The sequence below is a fragment of the Lepidochelys kempii genome, chromosome 3 (assembly GCF_965140265.1).
Source record: "Lepidochelys kempii isolate rLepKem1 chromosome 3, rLepKem1.hap2, whole genome shotgun sequence".
Classification (NCBI taxonomy): domain Eukaryota; kingdom Metazoa; phylum Chordata; order Testudines; family Cheloniidae; genus Lepidochelys; species Lepidochelys kempii.
In genome coordinates, this window is record NC_133258.1 from 64936246 (window position 1) to 64962444 (window position 26199).

A 26199-nucleotide genomic window follows, 5' to 3' on the forward strand; every position below is an offset into this window, starting at 1 on the left:
CATTATAAAAAGTAACCTATTTCCCCTTGTTTATTCCTTTCCCCCCACCTACTGTTCCTCAGACGTTCTTGTTAAACCCTGGATTTGTGCTGGAAATGGCCCACCTTGATTATCATATACATTGTAAGGAGAGTGATCACTTTAGATAAGCTATTACCAGCAGGAGAGTGGGGTTGGGGGAGAGAAAACCTTTTGTAGTGGTAAACACCCATTTTTTCATGGTCTGTGTGTATAAAACCATCTTCTGTATTTTCCACAGTATGCATCCGATGAAGTGAGCTGTAGCTCACGAAAGCTTATGCTCAAATAAATTGGTTAGTCTCTAAGGTGCCACAAGTACTCCTTTTCTTTTTGCGAATACAGGCTAACACAGCTGTTACTCTGAAACTTGCTCTACAGATGTAAGGCTTGTTCGATTGGACAAGTGGGAAAGAATCCATTGGAAACTTTGGGTGAAATCTGATCCCACTAAAGTCAAGTTGAATTTTGATTCAATGAAGGCCAGGATTGCACCTTTTGTCAGTAAATTGGGACTGATTTTGTTTTAGAGTGTAACTCAGAAAGTGGGAAAACTAAGATAGGAACAAAACAAAACAAACAAGACATGGTGGAAAAGAGTCAAACAATGATAATTAAAGTAATTTTACATTCTCCTTTTCTCAAAAGAAAGAATACCATGGATTTCCCCCCTCTTAGCTCAGTCTAAGTAGAGGTTGTGAACCAGCTCAGTAGTCAGTGGAGTCAAACAATCACAGAAAGTGTATCTAAATATAAAGCTCAGCAAAAAGATAAAAGGGACTAGGTGAACTTGAACACTACATCGGTTTTTAAACTATGTATTTCTTGTTGTTTCAGGACATAAACTTGTCTCTAGTTACCCTGCCAATGCTGTGGTTTAACAAACCCCCATTTCTTTAAAAGTATATCTCCCTATTAGTGTGGAAACCGATAGACTCTACTAGAAAGATAGTGGAATGGACTACGTTCAAAGTGCTATCAAATACACCAGACAAAATGGGGGAAAAGTTCTCTAATCTTTTAGTTTTATTAATCTTATGTGTTACAAGGACCAGCATTTTTAAACAAAAAAAACCCACCCAAAATTCAGAACTTACTTTTTTGATGTGGTGCCAGAAATTCCAAGATCTGAAAATCAGAAATGAAATTAGGATAAAAAAAAGTTACTTGTTTATAAAATTAGGTGAAGGATTCTGTCAAATGTTTTTAATATAAAAACATCCGTGCACCTGCACAAAACTGATCCAACAGCACAGTTCTAGGAATAGTACTCATTTTTTCTAAAAGCCCTCTAAATAATGAAAGCTAAAAATTGAAGCACATCAGTTTCATTAATGATTTCCTTATGACAAACTTGTTCTTCCAAGAACTTAACATTTCTTTAACATACAAAAGAAATAAGAAGCCTGAAGGGCCAGTGTCATCGTTTCCTTAACTGTGTATTTATGTACATGTACAAAACAAAATGTAAATATGGTAGTTTGGATCCAAGTGGCAAGTCTAGTTTATCTTTTATGTCATACTTGTGAGAAGTTCCAGCCACCTGGGTGGAGGTGTGAAAACAAGTTGGTCTTTAACAGTGTCCTTTCAAATTTAAAAAAATAGTGCATTGCACTGCTAGACGAGGACTTATGTGCACATCAGTTGGCTCTCTAAGTTTGTAAGCAACAGAGTTAAGTGGACTTAAATTTAAATGGTTTTGGAATCCCAGTGATTGAGAATTTTTTTAAAATAATATTTTCCTCCTCCATCACCAGTAGAGATCCTACAAAAATTCTGCTGTGTTTCTCCTGTGTATCCCCACTGCCCACAGATACAGAGGAGTAACTGAGGATGGAATTTGATTTACAAGATAATTTACAAGTGATCATGCATAGAAGAAAAGAAGCCAAAAAAGAAAAGAAAAGAAGCTTTGCTCTTGCTGATCAGAAAATTGTTTTTAGGGCTGACAGAAAAAAAATCTGTTTGTAAATCAAGTACATATTAGATGATGTCATTGAGAAACATGAAACAGCGCAATTTCTATGGTCTTTTTCGGACTGCAACCACATTTTAAATAAGGTTACCCACTGGCCCAAGCAGTTGGTCAGTATTAAGGGCCTGGTTGGGTTGTTTCCATTAGGAGAAGAGATTGATTATACAAGTTTGGGGTGGTTTTTGTGGGTGTAATTTTGTTTATTTACAAAGAAAATACAAAGTCCCATTTCCCTGAAAAAGTAGAAATGATTTCTGAGCAAGAAAACTAAAGTCTGCCTTTTCAGTGAGCACTCTACCCAAAAGAAGCTCTCTCTACTTCTTCCCAGGGCCATGCACTGCTGCATCTCCTGTTGTCTGCTGACCTTTCTCCTTGATATTTGTTTCGTTTCCCACCGGGACACAGCTGCAACCAACCAAAGCTGGAGTCCCTACGTGTGTAATCAGAGAAAACCCTTAAATCACATGGCTTTGCCTCTGCTCAGGCCTCGCCATGCTGGCCTGTGCCTTGGGCGGTGGCTTCTATTATTTCAGCTATCACTAAGCACCCACTGACTTTTACCAGATCTGACTGACGGCTGTTAGTAACTCCTTCAGCCTAATGTACACCTCTAGAATGGCAAGTGCTATTTTTCCCATCTGTACTCTAATCTGTTTCAAGTATCTAAGCTTGAAAATGTGTTTTCAAGAGACAGATTTGTAAATGTCCCTTGGATTATAGAACAGACCGATTTAGTCTGCTTGAAAACAGAAGCTCTATGATATGGATCAAACTTTGGCACAAGACCAGGAACTGAGCTGTGAAAACCTAAGCACCGTAGCCTCCTACAGAGAAGGACTATAGCAGAGAGAGAGGCAGGACTCTTGAGGGGTGCAACAGACTAAGCTAACATACAAGTGACAGCTATATTTATGTACTCAAAAACAAATATTATCAATAAGTTGAATGAGTTGAGTAGTTAAGATCATAAGTCCTTTTAAAAAAACCAAAACAGTAGTTGTGACTTACTGCCTACTAAACTTGCGAGAGATGAATCAAGATCACTTCCAAGGCCTTTGCTTGCTGCTGAAGCTGTTGCAGCTGAAGCTGCTACAGACTGACCAGATGGAATCATAGTTGGCATAAGAAGATCACCTAAACCATCAAACACTAGAATTTAAAGGAAACAGCAGTTTAGATAGTAACCTTTACTGTAATATTCCTTTAAGTAACACCACTGCATAGAACCTTTAGTATTACTTAACAAATGACCATAGCACAGACAATCACTCCACAGGTATTACTAATACATAATTTCACATAAAAGAATGCCAACACGGCATGCATGATATTTTACTAACACTGAAATGTAGGATTACCCTGAAATAAAAATATACTAATGAAGACTAGAACAATACATGCCTAAATGGTTACAAATGCATTCTTAAACCTGGTAACAAACTTAAAAATCCCAGAGCATTGCCCCTCTATGTATACATGTTTGCAAAGAGGTTTAGAAAAGCTATGTAAAATATTTTTTTTAATAGATGTACAAGTTACTGTAGTAGGAGAGCCAGGAAGATAGACGATTTTAAAATGTTTTAATTGATAAACAGGTTTCTCTAATATATCAATTAAAGGGATCAACAGGGATGTAATGGGTACTCTTCATCCACACTGACAGATCTAACTTCCCCAGAGCAGATGTTGGCTTCAGGAGTCAGGTTTACATATCATAACTCAAACTGCTTCTCTTTTGTCTGGTTAGCCCACTATTATTTTAAAGTAAGTTATATTACTTGATTCCACCACAGTAAATATTCTGATCCACATTTGATGTGCATGCTAATGTTATTTCAACAGGCAAGTGTAGCATATTATGCACTGGCAAGCAACCAAATCAAGCAGTAGTACTACTCAGATTTCTCTCTTACTCATTTAGTTGCAGAACTCACCAATTGTAAATTTGTAGCAAGGACCCAGCATGGAAAGTGTAGAATGGAAGAGATACAAACAAAATGACAGCAGTGATGAAAAGTTAAGCTTTATGTCAAGCAAAGAAGACTATCTTGATCTCAGTTTTGTGTAACTGGGTGCCATGCAAACTTCAGGGCTTCAGCAACAGCAGCGAGATCACATGCCTATACTCTGAATATACAGTACGAAGTGTTTTGTTTTTCCTCCGATAACTCCTAACAGTCATGCAGATAAGCACGTGCAAAGAGATGACATACACACTTATATTTGGTTTCTGCTGAAAATTGAGAGAAGATAATGGGAACAAGGAAAGATTTCCTAGAATTATCCCCACTGCTGGTGAACGCTTACGGTACTAACTGGTATTTTCTCTTTCAATTGATTAAATGACAGAAAATATTGATACCCATGAGAATTTTTTTATATCCTTTGTATTAAGAGCAGTAATAATTGTATCATTTATATTAGCGTTGAATGAACACGTTTGTTCTGAAGATACACAAGGAAGATACACTTCCCTCACCTGATGGATCAAATGAGCTGCCACCAGTTGATGATGATGTTCCAAAAGCTGCTTCAAAGTTGGGCTGTAATAAGGTGGTTTGAGCTGGAGTAACTGGTGATGGTGATGGAGAAGGAGCAATGAAAGAACCTCCAAAGCCTTTAAAAAAAAGTTACATTAAAAAAGGTCAGATGCACCCAGATGGAATCACAAAATAAAAGCCTTGACATACTTACTGTTCTTAAAGCCATAACATAATATAGTTACTCTATCATTATGCTTTCTGATATTAGATAATAAGCATCTCTTGATGTAATGCAAAGTATTCTAGTAAAAATCACTCTAAAACCAGCTAAAGGAAGATCTACTGTAACTGGCAAGTTCTGGGTTGCAAGAATCATAAGACAGCATCATAAACCTAACTTGTAACTTCACCCACAAATGAAATGCAGTCACCTCTGGGGTAGAGCACAGCAGTTTAATAGCACATTCAGTGCACAATGTAAGACAAACATTCAGTACACCTTACCCAATTATAATGATAGGGGTAATCTATAAGTAGGCAGAATGCAGTTACTGGGATTTGGTCAGGACACTGGGGTTAGGAAAGTGTACCATGAGTTGTTTAATGACCCTGACTTGAGTAGCCAGGAATGCCAACAGTACCTCTTAATCTCATCTAGGTTAAATACTAACTACCTATTGATTCACCAACCAACCAAATGAATCACCATCACTACTTCCTACAGCACATGGGCCTTCTTTGCACCTCTCCCAAGTTCTTATCTAACCTGACCCTCACTTTCATTGATTTCTATTAACGGTACCACTTTCCTTTACATGACTGGGCTTTTAAGTGGTCTCCAACTATAATTTTAGATTTTTGAAGTACTATAAAATATTGTAAATAAGAACAATTATATGATTTTATAGATTTCTTTCTACAGCATTTTTCCCCCACTGACTCCTTGATTTAAATTTTCCTCGTTAAATAAGAAATGTTTTCCCTGAAAAATGGAAATAAAAGCAATAATCCACCACATTTCTCTCTGAAAACAGTTCTGTGCCAATGTAACATGAGTTGAGCAGTTCTGTCTGCCAGCAAGATATGGACTGATAGTTATGGCTTGTTTTTCAGGAAGTGTGAAACACCCACAAAGCTCAATGAAATTAACAGAAGCTGCAGGTACTTCATAACTTTGGGAGACCAACCAGTATAGATTATAGTCACAAGGTCAATTTCCAAGTAGAATAGTCAGCAGCCTAGAATATTTTCTTGTTGCACTAATTTCAGGTTGTCAGGATTTTGGTTGCACTGGTTGAGGACACAGCATATATTAGGGATTAGTGATGTCACAAAGTATAGGAATGAAAATCAGAACCTTGAACTCAACTTGTGAAAGAAACGGAGGAACTGACTTAAACTGTTAAGATTTGTAGTCTACACATTATGCTAAATGCTTAAAGATACTGAATCTATTAACATTTTTAAGGCAACAACACATGGCAACTGATGCACTTTAGGGAGATTATGACAGATCGAACACAGACATTTTATCCACTTGCAAACTGTAATATGTACCTTCAAATGCCAGACTACTGTCATAAGGAAAAAGACAGCCAGACGTGAATGTTTGGAGAACACTGGACACAAGTGTGGTAAAGTGGACTACCTTCAATTTAAATAATTAATGCTTTAAAAAATGAAGTGTTAAAATTTAGGAAGTTAAAAATATATAAAAAACTCACCAAAAGTTATTGTAAAACAGTAATATACATTATGTTTCTCATAGCCGTTTAACCCCAAATCAAACTTTTGCCCCAAGCTGTGAAGGAGCACATCACGTTCCCAAAGAATACTTCATTAGCCCACTATTCTAGGAATAGTAGCTTTGGAATGATCCTGACACCATTTTCTAGCATATGAATGCACTAATAGATTACTGTATCACTTTTCAGTAATGTTGATTAACCTCAATCTATCCGCCACTCTCAGTAATCATGAGATACTGGTAACCTATATACATAACCTGGCAGGAATTATTCCTTTCTAAAAGATCCCAAAGAGTCATGACAGGTAGCTACTTCTCCTTCCCAAGGGTTTGGGTAAGATTGGTGACAAAGTCAAACCCTTCTTACAACTATGCCTAGTAGATGCACACCAGCATAAATTTGAATTAAACTGAAACAGGTGCAGAGAAGGACTACTAGGATGATCAGGAGAGGATAAGACTTCTCTCTATGAATACATCAGAGAGATATACTCCAGAAAGGGAGGAAGACTTATTTAAACTGAAGAATATTGGCACAAGAACAAATAGGTATAAATAGCCCAATAGTACATTTAGGCTGGAAAATAGAAAAATGTTTCTAATCAGAGGAGTGAGGTTTTGGACCAGCCTTACAACAGAAGTTGTGAGGACAAATGACCTAACTAGTTTTTAGGTTGGAGATTGACAAATTTATGACTGAGAGTACATGATGAGGTTGCCTGTGATAGCAGGAGACTGCCTATGACCCACAAGGTTCCTTCCAGTTCTATGTGCAACATGGATTATCATGCCAGCGGTATGATGTTCCAAGTTTTTTTTCCCCCCATCACAGAAGACACTATATTCCATTTATCTCCAGATACAGAGGAGCTGGTACGTGGCATAACAGCCTGCCTATTCAAAGTGTATCTAGGAAAGACTGAAGCAATGCTAGTTGGATAAGGACCACCACTGTTTCATCCTTGATCAAGGCGCCTGACCTCTAGTAATTAAGACAGCTGCAGTCTTGGTTATGCTAGACTCACTGACCTTGGGTATCTGGCTAATTAGTGCCCTTCCATCTCAAGTTAGCCTGAAAATTCCTGGACAGAGCTGAGAGTGACCAGTCCGCAGTAGTTACAGATTTGCAATTAATGTGATCTAGAGCTGCCAAATGCTCTATCTGGGGCCCTGATAAAGTAATTAGGAACTAGACAATTAAGTAGCCTATGTAAATAGCTAAAGAAAGAATATCACTTTTCCAGAACCTGCACTGACTTCCCTTTGTTAGCAGATCCACTTGAGGGTTCTGCTAGGACAAAGACTTGAATTACCCTCATTATCTCAAACTGCCTCTTTTTCCAGGAACCCATATCAGCTGCAATCAGACTCACTAAGATTTAGAGCCCAGACAAAAACTTATGAGGAAGATGAGCCGCCTTTACAGCATCTCATAGGCTCTCAAACATTGTCCTGAAGGAGACATGTCAGCTTCAGATCCCTCTGCAAAATTCCTTTTCAGTCCCCAGAAAAATGAAAGCAAAAGAATATGTTTGAATATTCAAAGAATAGATGCTCACAAATTAAGAGCAGAACAGAAACCCAGCTGCCCTTCTGGAAATTTGTTCGTATTACTATAATCCATGAATAAAGTTCTGTGGTAACAGGTGCTTTTAGCAGAGCATAAGTAAGTTCTATCCTTCTCTCAAGACTGGAATGGTAGATTTGGAAGCAACAGATCACATTTAGCCTTACAAAACAAACTCCTCTTGTTATGGAGGTGGCAATAAAGTTAAAGTGGTAGGGTTTTAATTTGTGCATAATTTTTATAAACTTGCTTTATATACTATTACATAGTCATAGATTTACCATTTTAACTTAGTTTGCTTTTAGTCCTTGTGAATTTGCTACATTTGAAAACTGATCATAGTATATTTATCAACTTACACTACTTAGCTAGCACATCCAAAGAAAGATCTGAAATGTTGAGCAGTTGCTTGAAAGGAATGAGGAATATTAGAAGTTAGACTGGGAGAGTAAAAAAAAAAGGATTCGAAAAGCAATCTAAAAATAAACTATACTAAAATGCTATCTTGAAGTTTCCCTGCACTCATTGTTTAGGAGTTTCCAGTTGGCTAGCATTTATTCTACATGACACCAGGAATAGGCTTGAGAGTAGAACTGCATCTTCGCCTTCAGTGAAGATTGCTAATACAAATGTGGACAACAAAATAATAGCAAGCAAAACTAAACTTTCAAATGTCTGGATGGATCAGATGAGTATCCAGACAAGACTATTTTTTTATTAGGACAAAATACCTATTAATATATATTCTATTACCAGTTGTGTAGAGTTTATATTATATATATATATATATATATATATACACATACATACATACATACATACACATACACACACACACACACACATATATACATACACACACACACATATACACACACACAAATTTTAGATTATAGGATTAATTAGAGAGGAAGCAATTCAATAAAACTTTAATAAATCATTATATTATCCTATTCCAATAAGTTTCTCAGAAGAGAAGAATAGGAGAAAGATATTTTTCATTAGGAGATCTAAAGGAAGTAAGCCAAGAACACAGTCAAACAGTGACACTACAGAATACTTACAATTATGCACAAAAAGGTACCTGTAATTTTATGCACACTTTCACTAAAACTAAGCATTCAAAATCCTTGGAGGACAAGCCTTCAAGAACTATGAGAAATCAAGAGGATTTTATATTTAGAATTGGATTAGCTGCAGGTTATACATCTGCCATTATCTGAGGCAAACAAATGCTTAGCAATATGCTGTTATGGTTTCAGAGAGCCTTTGTATCTGCCAAATTGTCATTCAAACCCCATTGGTAGCCATTTTGGATTTAAAATGTAGAAGCTCTGTAAGCAAGAAAAAAAATAGTTTACTTAATAAGTGAGGCTGTTGGAATTTTACCCCTTTTCACAAAAAGAAAAGGAGTACTTGTGGCACCTTAGAGACTAACCAATTTATTTGAGCATAAGCTTTCGTGAGCTACAGCTCACTTCATCAGATGCATCACGAAAGCTTATGCTCAAATAAATTGGTTAGTCTCTAAGGTGCCACAAGTACTCCTTTTCTTTTTGTGAATACAGACTAACACGGCTGTTACTCTGAAACCCCTTTTCACAGGCACTTCAACATGTGGATACAGAAACACTGAAAGAATAAAGCTTAAAGACAGGATCACATGCCTCAGTGCAGGGTAGGCATAGGCAACTGTGGGTTTGATGAATTCTAACTAAGCCTCAGTTATCCAAAAAAACAGGCTCACATCCTCCATCCTTTATACACAGAAGCCTTGATTTAATACCAACTTCACCAATTTTTTCAAAACCTCCGCTATCAAGATCCCCCCCACAAATACAATGGAAAACTGAATATAATTTGAAAGCTCCTATTACTAAAGCGTAGGCAAAATATTCAAGGAATTTCTATATTCCTAGATAGACATCATTTTCATGCTGAAAATGCATTTTTGGGAGTAAAATTGCTTTCAGCCTGAATACACAAGATTGTGATTTGATCTTTTCAAACAGATTAGCTCTTTTTTCAAAATTTCACCACATGGAAACTGGTGAAAATCAGTTGCTAAAGATGCTGTAACATTTTCTGCAATTGTACGTATTCCTACAAGTAACCAACAATGTTCTCATTCATGAAATTGGCTAGATACTCCTATAAAATTGTCATTTAAGAAATTTAACAAAAAGAGGGACTCTAAATTAGAAAGCAAGGACTGCCTTTACTGACGGCTCCTGGTTTATCCACATACTCAGCTTCAAGCAGCTGTCTTGGAACCAGTATATGTAATCATTTCTGGAACGGGCACTTACTTTCTTGTAATGAAATAGAAAGTTTTCCATGCATATGTTTAGATGCTGGTGAGAGATGTGTTCTCCTTTGGATTTATCCTCAAAAGAAACTCACAGTACTTGCAATATAAAAAGTCTCATTTCTATCTTTTATAGGAGAGCTTCCTTATTTAAGGACTTATTGTGTGAAGGGGCCCATATAAGAATGTGGATGAGGAAAAAACTAATCAATATTGACCAGCTGAGAAAGATTTAAGCCACTTTAAAAATGACAAAAAGAAAAGGAGTACTTGTGGCACCTTGGAGACTAACCAATTTATTTGAGCATAAGCTTTCGTGAGCTGTAGCTCACTTCATCGGATGCATACTGTGGAAAGTACAGAAGATTTTTTTATACACACAAACCATGAAAAAAATGGGTGTTTACCACTACAAAAGTTTGCCACAACAAAAGGTTTTCTCTCCCCCCAGCAGGGGAGTGGGGTGGGAGGAGAGAAAACCTTTTGTAGTGGTAAACACCCATTTTTTCATGGTTTGTGTGTATAAAAAGATCTTCTGTACTTTCCACAGTATGCATCCGATGAAGTGAGCTGTAGCTCACGAAAGCTTATGCTCAAATAAATTGGTTAGTCTCTAAGGTGCCACAAGTACTCCTTCTCTTTTTGCGAAGACAGACTAATACGGCTGCTACTCTGAAACCTTTAAAGATGACAGTATGCCAGTATTTAAAGGACAAATATGAATTAACCAATAGGGCCAAATAAGTAGTTCATAGGTGCTGGAACAATTTTTATAGTGGGGAACGCTGTAAGCAATTCCACAAAACTGAAAACCTTTTATATACAATGGAAACCACTAGAAATGAAGGAGTGCTGCTGTACCCCAAGCACCAATGAAGTAGTTACCTGAAAGGCAGCAAGGAGAGATTTTCACTTTTATCTCATATACATGGGCTCTTAATTCAGAATTAAAGGGAGTATGGTATTATTAGAAAAAGCAACAACATTTTCAATCTGCTAACTCAAGGGAGAAGAGATAATACCCTTAGTTACTGGACTTGCCAACTTCACTTTCTAGACTAATCAAAATCACAGTGAGTTAGTGACTATTCTCTGGCTATTTAGAAATATATAAATAAGTTTCCTGAAACTAGAGAAAAGCTGGCTTGGAACTTTTTCCACCACTGATTTAGTGGCCTTTTTGGTTTGGTGTAGAACAGGTAGCTTGTGTTATCTGAGCCCAGTATACACCACCACATCAGGTTTGGTAGCATAAAAAGGTAATACTTTTAAGTTGGTTGTTGCCTAATGTAAGTCAATAAAAAGGGTACTGCTCACAAAGTTGGCACATGGAAAAGACCAATGAGGATAAGCTGAAGCTGCCTGAGTAAGAAGAAAGCCAAATATGTAGTGGTGGAAGGAGGAGGCCATAGTATATGAATATTTCTGGTTGATATGTATTTTTTTACTGGAAGCAAAGCAAAAAAAAGTGTCATACTTGTACCCAGAAGGAATAGTGTGTTACATGTACGCTTGGCAATGAAGCTTCAAGGAATCAGACTGACATGAGGTGGTCACCTTAAACTTGAAAATCAGCATGACATCCCCAGTTTTGATTTGGTGCCATACTCAGCACAATTCAGGTTTTTACAATCCCTTCTGATATGAACGAAGAGTGACAAACACTTTGAACGCTGAGGGTGTTATGCTGCTCTTTGAGATGCCTCCCTTTGATGAAGGGGCACAAAGGCAGATACAAGTTAAGTGGACAGGTTATTTAAAACAAAGTAATACTCAGAAGTTGTTGCCTCTTCTATCTGGCTCAAACAAGGACATGGACGTATGTGCCAAAATTCACAAATAGTGTCCTCTATCCCAGTTCCTCTTACTGCGGGATACTATGGGTTTACTTTCCACACAGTTTGGATCAATTAAATCAGAAGAAAACAACTTTTCATCCTACTTTTCATGGAACTTCTAAAACTAAAATTATGCACTGATATTGCAGCCATTACTTAGAGGTTATCTTAATTTATGGTCTATAATCTGCAGCACAAGAAGTACTGTAGGACCACTTTGATCAGTAACCCAAAACTGTGCAATTTTAAGGTATTTTAATATAATTTAAGTAGAGATGCCTTTGCAGTAAGATTTAAATTCAAATGAGTTTATATTGTTTGATTTAACAGAAGCTTAGCAGTACCACATAATAGTTGTGAGGTTCTGAGAACCTCACTAAATCTTCAGTTTATAGTAACTTTGAGAGCTGCTCATTTAGATGTTTTCATTGTTTAAGATATTTGTATCATATTTGACCTTATTCTGATGATGCATGGTTTAGGATTCTTTTTTCTCAATGCAGAGTTCTGTCCAAAAACTTTAAGTCTAGTACAGTACTGAACATATTTAGTCCAATAGATCATTCTCCAAAAACTGCTAACAGCAGTTATCCTCTGCTTCTCAGTTAGCCAAAATGCAAAATGGGGTAAGTGATGCTTGCAAGGATTAGTTAACATATCTTCAGAGTTTTAAAAATAACATTATCTGAATATGGTCAGAAATTAAACAAACTACAAATGGTGATACTTTCATTTGTTAAATAAAGCTTGTACAGCTGCAAAGATACAGCACAAATGTCTAGCATGGAGAGGTTAGTTTAACAACACTGACACAAGCAGTTACAAACTACAGTTACCAAAAACTTAACTAGCCTAGAGCAAGTTTACTTCTTTAAATCAACTCGTTTCCTAGAACTGAAGTTATCCTGTTTACTTACATAGCAACACAAATATGCATGAGACCATACAATAGACATAATACCTATTTCCTGCCCTGAAGTAAAATCGAAAGGAAGAACAAACAGGAGGAGATAAGGAGAAATAAGGAGAGTAAGTAGGGTTAGGAAAAGGGAAGAATAAGAGGATGAGAACAATATGATCATGCAGTCATTTAGGAGGAGATGTGTCATGAAAGTAGTAAAATTTGTTATACACAGCTTTATTGAAGCGATGGTACTTAAGAATGTTTAATACTATCAAATCTTTGCTGCTGTCCAACAACATTTAGACCAGGGGTGGCCAACCTGTGGCTCCAGAGCCACATGTGGCTCTTCAGAAGTTAATATGCGGCTCCTTGTATAGGCACTGACTCTGGGGCTGGAGCTATAGGCACCAACTTTCAAATGTGCCGGGTGGGAGGGGGTGCTCACTGCTCAACCCCTGGCTCTGCCATAGGCTCTGCCCCCACTTCACCCTTCCCCTAAGCCTGCCATGCCCTCCCTCCACCCCCTCCCTCCCCAGAGCCTCCTGCACAGCATGAAACAGCTGATCAGGAGATGCAGGCAGGAGGGGAAGGCGCAGATCAGCGGAGCTGCTGATGGGCAGGAGGTGCTGGGAGTGGGTGGAAGCTGACCTATTACTGTGCCTCTCTGGCAATGTACATTGGTAAATTCTGGCTCCTTCTCAGGTTTAGGTTGGCCACCCCTGATTTAGAGTTTACTCCACTGCAAAATGAAGGTTCATTTTGAAATAAAATAGGTGTGTGACTAAACAAATCCAAAAAACAACCTTCCACAAGAAAGTATACATTTTATTTAAATTTATATTTATTACCAGCCAGTAAGTCTGCAGAAGCTGAGGAACTAGAAGCTGCCTGGGTTGCAGGTTGGGGTTCAGAAGCACTACTTCCAAAAGCATCTATAGGGTAAATTCCACAATGCAGCAAGAAAGGCAAAATAAGTTTAACATAAATACTCTGAGTCATCATTGCTATGTAAAGAATGCATGAATAGCAGTAGTAGGACAGCTTCATTCACCAGGTAGAATGATGAGCAAACATGTTTGGGAACCTCAGACAGAATTGCAGAAAAAGTGGTTTTGATAGCATATAGTGAAGGTGGAGAAATAAGGCAATGAGCCAACATTTTTAAAAAATGATATTTTCACATGAGAAATACAAGTGACTTTTTTGGGCCAATACTTCACCTGTGAGGCTTGTAAAACTAGTGGCCTTTTCCAATAGGAGACCCCAACTATATTTACAGTATGTTATTTTCGACTTGAGTTAAGCCATTTACACAGATTCACATTATGGATTAAATAAAAGGCAACGATAACTCCAGCTAGAAGTACAGAGCTGAAAGTACTCTAACAACCTACAAGCCTGTCATTTTAGTTGACTGTTTCATTGAAGTTTAGAAATAGCTTCATAATACATGAAACAGAAATTCTGTGGTGTTTGCCTATACAGATGAAGTCTTAAAAAAGCTAAGAGTTGGCTATGCCTATCCTAACTTCCACCATTTCAGATCAATTCAGTCTAATCGAGTAGAATTCACATTTACCAATTTGTTTTAGTTTATATACCAACTCCAGCTGCTTACAGAAGTTGAGCTGCTCAGAGAAACATCAACAGAAGATTAAAAGATATACAGCTTCGTACAATGAACTTTGAGTGAAAACGCAAATACATGATCAAGGAAGATAACCCATGCACTGAATACAGATGATAGAACGGTAAATACAATGAGGACTGATGATGGAATAGAAGTGTTGCAAATGTTTATTTGCAGTTTATGTTTTATTGAATTTTCGTTTAAGACGACTTCGATACATACAAAGCTGTTCAGCTGCAACACTGCATGAGCTAAATTGTGAAAAGAAGAAACTGCAACCACCAACATGAAAACAGTGTAAATGTATTTGAAATAAGTGACTTAATTTGCAAGCGGTGAGGAAGGAGAAATACCCACCACCAAATAGGTCAATCACACCTGAAGAATCCACTTTTGCTGGAGAGGCAGCAGGTAGAGGAGATGGTGCTGCAAATGCATCCACTGCAGTAGGCATATGACAGATAATATTTAGTATCAGCAAGTTAATAGCAATGATAACTAAATATTTTGAAATCCACACTCAGACTCCACCAGTTAGCACCACAGGACTTGTACATTAGTTCAGATACCAATCTACAACACTGCAATCAGAAAGTATGTGAAGTTTTGCATATGTTAGCTGTCTTCATCATAAAAACTTTGTTGTGCACAGGGTAGCACTTATTTTCTGAAAAATTAAGGCTATACATACAGGTTATCTACTACTAGTATAGATAACTTCAGTGGAGCTGGCAAACTGAACGTTAGCTGACAGAATCTGAAGTTTTATTTTTGAGACATATTTGACTATTGGGACCATTAGAAAATATTCTTCACGAATAACATGCATCACAATTTATCGTTGAAACATTTGAGGTATTATAGATAGGGATTTGAAAGGGGATTCTCAAATTAAGCATAACATCAATCATTTATTTTTACTTGGGAAAAGACTGAAAATCTGTAGTGTCCTGTGAAACAAGCACTCACCAGATAAGAGATCAGCAGTGAGAGAACTCTCGGGCACAGGAGAAGTTCCATGTGGTGGAGATGAAAAAGCATCTTCCAGAAGTAAAAAGAAAAACCAAGAAGAAGTAAGTACTGTGTTTAAATCAAAGTCAGCTTATGCCGTAACAGTGTCAAATGAAACAACATTTAAGGGAAAAAACAAAACAAAAAAACTACATTGTGGGAAAGGATCTGTTTATCTTTACCTGTACCAAACAGGTCAATGCTAGGAGTAGCATCTGGTTTAGGCGCTGCAGGAGCATCAGGAGCAGACTCAAATAAATCTAAGACCAAGAATATACACGTCTAACTCATTTTGGAAGACAGGACTGAAAGCAGTAACTTTTCAGTTTTGCACATCGTATTTGGAGAATTTTAAAAGACCGGCTCTTTGTCTGTAAAGAGCCTTCTAATATACAGTATACATGCAGTAGTGATCGTGTATGCGGTACATTTATTTGACAAACCAGAGTTCAATCCACCAGAATCAAAGACTTAAAAACAACAATTACCACCAAAGATATCTAGAGCAGGAGGAGCGGAAGTGGTGGTGGTGGTGGCAGGTGTGGTGGTGGCGGCAGTGGTAGGTGCTGTAGCAGTAGTAGCAGTGGCAGCAGGAGAAGGAGTAGTTGCGGGAGCTGGAGTAGCTGCACTAGTAGGGGTAACTACAGGAACACTGGTCTCAGTTGGCTTCATAGCAAAGAGGTCCAGCTCGGGAGCAGCCTCTGCACTACCTTCAGATGGGGCAAAGGGGTCTTGTAAAAAGGAAAGCGGAGAATATATATATAGGATCAGTAAGGGAGGAAATTAGCAAAAATAAAGCATAACTATGGGTAACATACATACACAGTAGATACACACAATGACGAGGCTCACTAACACCTATCCTACTGATCTGGGCAAGCTATTCAGCAGGTTTTTTCTAAAATAAAGTATTTTTATAAAGGTGGAAAATTTGGGGAATTGAATGCTACACGTTTTTTTGGAAAGGTTGGTTTGGCACAATTGGAATGCAGCAGATGAAGATAACTGAAGAAAAAAGCTCAGGCTCCAAAACATTAACAGGATATTAAACTTGTTGCTGCTTACAACACTCAGCATTGTCAAAATTATTCAGTAGTGCTACTGAATAAATGTACGGAGAAAGGATATTGGCTTTGACAGAAGACACATGCAGTTATGTGAAGAATGCTCTTCTGTCTCAAAGTTCTATGTTTTTGATCAACTACAATGAATACTATGTACTCAGAAGAAAAAGACTGACTGATAATTAAAAAAAAAAACAACCCACACTGCCATGTAGTTTAATACTACAACACACACGAGACTAATGACATAAAACCCACCATTTCCTGAACATGCATCAAGAGCCGCTGCTACAGGGGTTGGGGTAGCTGGTGCTGCTGCCCCTTCAGGTGCTGCAGGGGCTTCTCCAGGAGAAGCTGCAAAGGCATCTTGAGTGCAGTTTTTTAAAACAGAAATTAAAAGGATAAAGAGAGAAGAAAGATATAGTAAAAGAACCAAGTTAAATTGCATAGGAAGATTCCCTTATACAACATGAATTTTTATTAGTATTTTTACTGACGTCAGATAAATCATGCATTATAAATTCTCAATCTCCGCCCACCCCACCACACTCAACGTATTTATTTTAGATGGGACTACATATTAATACTTTGAGGTGGTAGGCAAGAGGCATATTAAGATATTAAAGGCAACAGGATTCTCATTGTATAAGGGTTCTGAGCAGCATGTTTATGTAACATGAGAAGTTAACGAAAGCATGTAAAAAGTTTGGCGGTAAACTGATGCCAATTAAGTTATTAAAGGTTTCAGAGTAACAGCCATGTTAGTCTGTATTCGCAAAAAGAAAAGGAGTACTTGTGGCACCTTAGAGACTAACCAATTTATCTGAGCAGAAGCTTTCGTGAGCTACAGCTAGCTCACGAAAGCTTCTGCTCAGATAAATTGGTTAGTCTCTAAGGTGCCACAAGTACTCCTTTTCTTTTTAAGTTATTAAACTTTCATGTTCAGTCAAATTACCTCAATGTATGTCTGAATAATAATTTATCTAGCATGTGACTTTTAGCTCTTCAAAATATTCAGGAAACTAAAAGCTTGTGCTGTGAACTAGAATTCTCAATGATCTTTTATTGCACTATTGCGAGCATTTTAATTGAGTAGAATTTGTGAAGCCCATTTATAGCGAAACCTCATTTGAGAGAGATCCACATAACTGACAGGTATCCTGAGAAGTGGAATTTTAATTACCGATAGTAAAAACAACAGACCAGTGAATGGAAATTCAATCATTCTTTGCCATTAACCTTTAATAATTTAAAATATTTCTAATTCCTGAAAGGTGCAGCATTAAAAATTTAGCAGTTTTTAATTTTTTTTTTGTAGTCCAGTCTTATAAAACATCCCAGGAACTGTAGTGTTTTACATGAGTACTGATATTCACTGGGCTCCCCAGAAGGAAACACTCCTTTGCACTTTTCTATAACCCATTTATTTTTCTCTGTATATTGCATCTCAGTGGTCTAAATTCAGACTTTATCCATGTCTCCATTTGATAATGTAACTTTTAAAATGAGTCTTATAAGTTTGCATGTCAATCTTTATTAAATCAATAAGGCCCTCTAAAATAATTTGTTTGAATACATTAGCAGGTCTTGAGGATTTGTATGAGAGGATTCACTATAAAAAGGTTTCACAGAGCTTCAAAAAACAAATTAATCATCTTTCTAAAAAATCAAGAATTCTAAAAAAGATTATATGTTCACTCATCTTGTTTTTGACAGAGCAAGAAAGTTCATCTTAACGTATGGTGTAGTAAAAAGACAACTAACCAATGTCCCTAATTTGATGTCCGTGTTCCCTGGAGACTAAACATTTAAAAATTGACCCAAACATTAAATTTGGGTGATAGGTGAGCAACAGTATTTTTCTTTTGCTTTTTCAAACAAGTGCTAACATTATAGCATTTCAAGCTTTGAAACCATTATAGTAATACATTCCCAGCATTATACAACTGGGCAAGTTAGGCACATAACGTTAAGTGTTACTACCACTTGTAGTGTTTACCATCATGGAGTAGTCCTAAAGCTACAATTCACGGGGACTACTCACATAAGCAAGCTCAGTGCACAGTAGCATTTGCATGATCAGGTCCTAAAGCGTGGTGCATAACACATTAAGCTATTGAAAGCATTTCTAAGTTCTAAATGTCCAATGTTGCTCAGGAGATAAAAAGGAATGAGGAAAAAATAGCTAACTGCAAACTTCCTGTTAGAAAGCAATGCTGCAGCTGCATTGCCAAGCCAGCATTAGAGAGCTTTACATGCTGTAACAAGTTTCAATTTGAATGAAAATGCCCATTTTAAAAACAAATTTTGTGCCAACTACTCTAAAAATGCTCAAGACAACATGCATCTGAACTTCAGCAAAACCAGATAAAAACTGATATTTTAATTATATCAGACCAAATAAAAAACGAGAACTAAGAGCAACAGGAAAAAGAGCCTGTCAATAAACCGTTTCTCATTATTGCATTAGAGATTTAAATGTATTTAATTTACAAGAATTCACAATGGCAAAACTGAATGGCAGTTGTTCAAACAGTAAAATGTATAATCAGTCAAAAATTCTCTACATTATTGCAGAAATACTACACACTGGCACATGATTTAGAAGAATGGAGAAATCTGATCAGTCTAAAAGAATTGGACTGAAATTTTTTGAATTTGGGTACTTCCAACTATAATTGCTTTTGAAGGTCTGTATGCGAGTGACTTTTTGCCTACATCACCAGCTTCCGAATCAGTGGAGAGTTTCATCTGGAATACAATCTAGTATTACTCCTGGAAAAATAAACACTTCCAATGCACAATACAAAGTAGACTGATTCTGTGGTATACTTTCAGTAAATACTGTTTTTAGATAACTTTTTTCCTGATAATATAGTGTACAGTATTACATTAAGAAAATAAAAAAAACATTGGGGGATTGCAAGAAAGCCTATCACGATTACTTGAAAGAATAATTAGTTATGTGCTGAGACCACGTAAGCAAGAGCACAAAAGCTTATTCCTATTAAGATGTAAAACACCATCTCTCGAAATGTAACAGCTAAAGAACTCCAGCAGGGATAAACCCCTCATAAATACTCATAAAAGGGGAGTGGCTGGCTCTGACTATGGCAAATAATTTTTTTCAGTTCTGGTTTCATACGTAGCTGGAACCTACAATGTGTTTTCAATTTATAAACAGAGCTCTAGCTAGCTATACTATGATTTTTATAACTTTCTAAAGTGTTCAGACTATCTACTATACAAAGACTTACAATAGTGAACTAACATTATAATGGCTCTACAATCCTGACAATTATCAGAATAAGCCACAAAGGACGCCCTTAAAAGCTTGTTTCAGAGTAGCAGCCGTGTTAGTCTGTATCCACAAAAAGAAAAGGAGTACTTGTGGCACCTTAGAGACTGACAAATTTATTTGAGCATAAGCTTTCGTGAGCTACAGCTCACTTCATTGGATGCATAGAATGGAACATGTAAGATCTTACTATAAGATCCCTGGAATTAGGTCTGGAATGAGAAAAATAACTGCATTACTTAAAAGGAAACACTAAATCCGTATGAAACATACATTGTTGAAACCCTTAAATTAAGGGTACATAATTTGGGACTATTGAGATACTAAAAGTATCTACATAAATATATTTAAGTTATATGTGCACATTGCTTTAGGAAAAAAATTCTTTGTTTTCAATACAACACATCTTTCTTCTGTTGAGTTCTGCAGAAAGACAATTATGCTTCCGTACTTATAGACCACTGAAACTATAGACCATTGAAAAATGTTTGGTCTACAAATTTATAATTCCAGACTGTGCATGCCATGTTATGTGGCCATAGGATCCATAGTTAACAAAAATATTTCACACACTTACTAAGACATGCTGGATACGGTTGCCAACCCTCCTGGACTGGCTGGGAGTCTACAGGAATCGATCTCCCGGTGGCCACTGAAAGCAATCCAGGAGATTTTAATAGCTACTAAAAGTCCGGTTGGCAGCAAACGGGGCTAAGGCAGGCTCCCTACCTGCTCTGGCTCCATGTGGCTCCCAGAAGTGACTGGCATGTCTGGTCTTAGGCACGGGGCGGTCAGGGGGTCTCTACATACTGCCCCCGCCTCATACACCAACTCCGCAACTCTCATTGACTGGGAACCACCACCAGTGGGAGCTGTGGGGGTGGTGCCTGCATGCAGGGGCATCAGGCTGAGCCACCTAGCTGCCCCGAGCCTAGGAGCTGAACATGCTGGTTGCTTGTGGGAGCTGCCCAAGGTGAGCATCGCCCAGTCAGGCCCCACACCCCAACCTCCTGCCCCTCACCCCCTCCCAGAGCCCACACCCCAAACCCCCTCCCAGAGCCCACATGCCAAACTCCTGCCCGGAGCCCCCTCCCACACGCCGAACTCCTTGGCCCAACCCCCCCACCCCAGCCCAGAGCTCATGATACGAACTGTTGACAAGTGAATCATAATGAATCTTTATAACTGGAACAGAACGTAAGAAGGATATATTCAACAATATTATCTCAGAAGATTCTTGGTAAGTTTATCTTCTGTTATATTAGAGAACGGGGGATAAAAATTATATGACTTTCCCCAATTAAAAAACTAAAACAGACCTAAAAGTAGCAATTCTTCAACAAAAATCTTCAAAAAAAAAAAACAGACTCCAATGAGAAACTGCAGAACTGGAATTAATTTGCAAACTGGACAGCATCAAATTAGGCTTGAATAAAGACTGGGAGTGGATGGATCATTACACAAACTAAACTATTTCCCCATGCTAATTTTTCCCCATACTGTTACTCACACCTTGTCAACTGTAGTGATAATTAGGATGGCCCATTTGAAACAGAAGGTTTTTTTCTCCTGCTGATAGTAGCCCACCTTAATTGATTTGTCTCATTAGAGTTGGTACGGCAACCCCCATCTTTTCATGTTTTCTGTATATACATATCTTCCTACTGTATTTTCCACTCCATGCATCTGATGACGTGTGTTTTAGCCCACGAAAGCTTATGCCCAAATAAATTTGTTGGTCTTTAAGGTGCCACAAGTACTCCTCGTTCTTTTTGCAAAAACGACCAGTTATTCATGCATTTTTAAAAGCAATAGCCTTAGTGAAGCAACCTTGCTTCAAGTTTCTTGTCCCTTAACCAGCCCTATAGCCATTATATTTTGGAGGAAACCTGTTCACTTGAATTAAAGACTCCAACAAAATACCAAGAGATGGAATATATTTCAAGACCTTTCCCTTTCCTCCACACTCAGTTTCTCCACCAGTTTTCTTAATAAATTTGACACATTCTATTGCAATACATTTGGCCAGCTATTACTCAAAGTATAGATCTCAGATTCTCTGGAAAACAAGGTAAGAAATTGTTAACCTTTAGCCTAGTTAATAAGCTACCTCCCAAACAAGTTATTGTGGTATCTAATTGATTCTAGAAGCCTAACTTCTTTTTAGAACAAGCCAATAGACAAAATACATTGATCAATCCCGACCTTAGATAAACACAATGGAGAACTACTTTGTGTTTTTGAATAATAAACTGATCAGGTAGCACCTCAAATGAAGCCTAAGTATAGTTTTGAATCTCTTCAGTGAAAATTTATCAGTACCCATAAAGCTAAACTCCTGATCTGTAGATTAGTAAATTCAGTACACTTCCTTAGGTGTTATTTTTTTTAAAAAAGAGTATTAGTAAAATATTAATTCTTGTATAAATGCCCCTTTGCGTTTCCTCCTATGCTCAAGCAACAGAGCCTCTGCCACCGCTTCCATCCCTTTCTTCTTTCTACCTTCACAGCCGTTATTTCTGCTTTAGACTATTCCTCTGGCTTCTTCCCCATCTCACATCCAACATCAGAGAGAGTAGCTAAGAACTGGTGAACTACAAGAAGTTAAAGCGACTCCACAAAGTTAACATCTTCACTCTCCAGCAGACACACAGGTCAACAAATAATTTCTTAACAAGATAAGCACTAATGTGGTCAGCACTATTCAAAACACATTTATCACCCCTCCCCTGAAGAATTTTAAAAGATCTAAAATCTGCTAATGTGAAGTGAAAACAAAGGGAACAAAAAAATTGAAGGACAGAAGAAAATAAAGAGCTGGAAGTGTTGGCCTAAGGAACTGGTGAGGGGAAACAGATTTCTACTATAGATCACTGGGCTGTGTTTGACCCAGATCAGTAGTAATCAAAAGTTACTAACTAATAGTCATTTGGTGGCCTTTCGCAAAAAAGGTTTTAATCTGAGTCTGGTGCGTAGCAGATACATCTTTACATTACAAGAGTCATTTAAAACTTGTGTTTGTTGTGGGCAGCTTCAGGAGAAAGGCAAAGACCAATAGATCCTGGAGGAGAGTAAACCAGGCATTCGCAAACTTCACTGCTCCGTGACCCCCTTCTGACAACAAAAATTACTACAAGACCCCAGGAGAGGGGCAGAGACCTAAGCCTGAGCCCATCCAAGCCCCACCACCACCACCACCACAGCAGCCCACTGCTCCAGGCTGGGGGGCCAAAGCTGAAGCCTAAGAGCTTCAGCCCCAGGCAGGGGGCCTGTAACCTTAGCCTCCCCCCGCCCAGGACTGAAGCTCTCTGCCTTGGGCTTTGGCCCTTGGCCCCAGCAAGTCCAAGCTAGCTCTGGCGACCCCATTAAAATGGGGTCCCGACCCATAGTTTGAGAAACACTGGACTAAACTATCCTGAGGTCTTCAATAGCTCATAGGTTAGAGGTTTGTTACAGGAGTGGGTGGGTGAGATTCTGTGGCCTGCATCGTGCAGGAGGTCAGACTAGATGAACATAATGGTCCCTTCTGACCTTAAAGTCTATGATTCCATGACTCATCCCTAGGTCTAGTGGTCCACCATGTCAAAGCACATTAGTAGGCAGGTTTAATGAAATCTGCAATGCAGCTGCCTATATGGCATCTGATCTATGGATGCCTAGAATATTGCAGACTTATGTCAATTCAGTGACTCATGAAGGATACCTTTTCCATGAACATTCAAAACTTTCAGAATCAGAAGGCTAGAGAAAAGGTGTGAGTTAGATATACTTCCTAAGAGAGAAATGGTTTAAGATTTCTGTGATTTTTCTTCAGAAAGAAATGGTTTAAGATTTTTGCTACTTCTTTCTGAAGAAAAAAATGGCTATTCACCTAGGATCTGAGCAGATTGGTATTTCAAAATTATCTATTTTTTCTTCATAATATTCTCTCCAAATGACAAGATCCAGATAACAAGGGTCTAGAACCTTTACTTGTTCACCCATGGAAAGTAGGTACTGATGCTTACAGATAACCGCAGATATAACCTCTCTCAAAATGCTTGAGACCCAAATATCATTGAAGTGATAGAAGAAAGGTTTCTTGACATGCTCCACCATATAGCTTAGGATGCTAATTATTTTTATACCACTCAAAAGTGTGCTAAACGTTTTAACAAACTCCCTGACACAGTTTATAAACATGGCCTATGGAGACAAAAAGGTAGTCCCCAGCCATCTTCTCCTTGTAACTTCAGGGTGCAGATGAAACTGATAAACTGCATTTAGTTGTGGAACTATAAAGAAAGTCACATTTGCAGCTTCCTTGCTGAAGGAATAAAATTATAAGCAAATGTTATAGGTAAAACATTTAACTTTAATAACTATTCTTCTGCAGTATATGCAGTTGTACATTTATAATTTTACTATTTTAGAGCTCACATTTCGATTTCTCATATATTTTAAAATATTTAAAGCAATATGTATGTTTATGTGCTATACATAATTTATACACATTTGTATAAACTGTGTTCAATGAGGAGTAGCCCTCAGACTCTTGGAAATTACAGTGGGACCCTTTGAGTCATAAGGTTGAGGCAGGTAATGTAGTCCTAGATTTCTCTGCCACAGATAGTAACCACAAGAGCTTCAGAAAGTAATCTACTATAAAGAGAAAAAGTACTTCATGGATGTTCATCCTCACTTAGTATAGAATACTCCGCTTCTTCTCATTAGGAGCTGAATAGCACTTCAGCAGTAGCTTGCTGGAATTGCTGAAGTCTGAAGTGTAGAGATATGGCCTGACTGCTTATGGGCTGCATATTTTTTCTGCAGTTAAAATGGTAGCTGCAGATAACCAAATGTATTTATCTAGGTACGGGCAGTCTGATGAAGGGTCATTCCATTTTACATGTGCTCACCTGAACAAGAAACCCTATTTCATGGGTTGTATGGACAGAAGAGATTTGGGAACTTCCAGGGCTTCTGCAATTTTAAATCATGGGAAAGATGTCTTGGGTAAAAATTCTGTTCAAGATATGTAATCTTTTTACCTTTGCTGTTCATACAAGGATAAAATAGGTTTAAGCACATGTGTGGATCCTGCGTAATCTGGAAAAGCTGGGGTAAGAAAATCCCCAATCCTTTGAGCTTTAGTGGTATAGGAATCAGAAGAAAAAAGATACAGAGTCCAGCATGCAAAATACCATATGGCAAAAGTACACAATTTTAGCTGGACTTGGAAGTTTGAAATGAAACATTTTGGTAGCAAATAGAGGATGCCTCCAGGACTTGTTTGTGTAACTGGGAATCTGAGGAGGATGGGACGGTTGTGGTGAGGAGAAAAGACAAACCAGAAAGAAATAGGAAAAGATCAGATTATGTTAAAGCCTGTAAAATTTGAACCCTATCTACGCTCTTACAAATCACCATCACCATCGCTTACCAAAGGAGGCATGACTATTGATAGCTTTAGTCAACCAAGAAAGCTTCAAGGGCACAGAAGATGGACACATTACCAGAAAGTCCTAATGCAAAATGAAACATTCATCAATAGCAATTCATTTCCTTGGGGCATAGATTTCACAGGACCTCTCTTTAGAGTTTATAAAGAAAAAAGGTGATTAGATTCTGCAGAAGGGATGTCAAAGAACCCAAACCAACAAGCACATAGAGGCGAAAGCCAGAGCTCAGTGAATTTTTGGCAAATAGTTTATTCACTGAAAAATGCCGTTTTGGGTTGACCAAAACTATTTGCCAATTCACATCACAATTGCCAAAATAGTTTTGACCAAACCAAAAGAGATTGAGTTAATTTAAAATTAACTCAACAAAATTGGTTCAATTTCAGTCATTTTGACAAGAGCGAAGACTAGGAGGACTAGATTCATAAAATGGGAGGAGGTGGTGGTGTGTCTCTTATAGATTTTTATCTCACTGGTTATGGCACTTAGCTGGGATGTGGGAGACCTGGGTTCAAATCCTTCCTCCACATCAGATGGAGAGAAGGGATTTGGACTCTGGTCTCCCAGTTGCAGGGAAATGCACTAACCAGTGGCCTGAATATAATAGAAGTATTCTGAGCTGGGTCTCCTAAATCTCTCGTTTTGAAGCTGTTCCACTCTATATAATCAGTCACTGGAGCAGGGACTTGAAATTGGGTCTCCCACAGCCTAAGTTAGTGCACTAGACACCTGGGTACAGAGGTATTCTCACTCTTCCCTTGGCCCAGCAAAAGGCAGAGAAAGGGCCCAGTTTTACCTAAAGGTCTAGCAGTAGATATTTAATTTGCCATTTTAATCTCTTTAGGTAGGATCCCCTTTTGGTTCAGCTACGCAGCAACTCAAAACTGAGGAAAAAGGCACCAATTATGCCAGTCA

The 26199-nt window shown here is 37.9% G+C and overlaps 1 protein-coding gene and 1 long non-coding RNA gene across 2 annotated transcripts in view; both read right to left on the minus strand.

The window, feature by feature from the left end:
* SNAP91 (synaptosome associated protein 91) overlaps positions 1-26199 on the minus strand; it is a 142648-nt gene that overhangs the window by 12133 nt on the left and 104316 nt on the right. Inside the window, exons 17-25 of the mRNA XM_073336567.1 lie at positions 16804-16911; positions 15970-16212; positions 15664-15741; positions 15440-15511; positions 14828-14911; positions 13689-13772; positions 4473-4610; positions 3002-3142; positions 1116-1146 (exon numbers count right to left, since the gene is read on the minus strand). Coding sequence (XP_073192668.1) covers positions 1116-1146; positions 3002-3142; positions 4473-4610; positions 13689-13772; positions 14828-14911; positions 15440-15511; positions 15664-15741; positions 15970-16212; positions 16804-16911 — 979 coding nt within the window. The remainder of the gene's footprint in view (positions 1-1115; positions 1147-3001; positions 3143-4472; positions 4611-13688; positions 13773-14827; positions 14912-15439; positions 15512-15663; positions 15742-15969; positions 16213-16803; positions 16912-26199) is intronic.
* Positions 19990-21537, minus strand: LOC140908741 (uncharacterized). Its single transcript, XR_012157983.1, has 3 exons — positions 21431-21537; positions 20421-20495; positions 19990-20055 (listed from the first exon to the last, which is right to left on the minus strand). It is a non-coding gene; the product is annotated as an uncharacterized lncRNA (long non-coding RNA).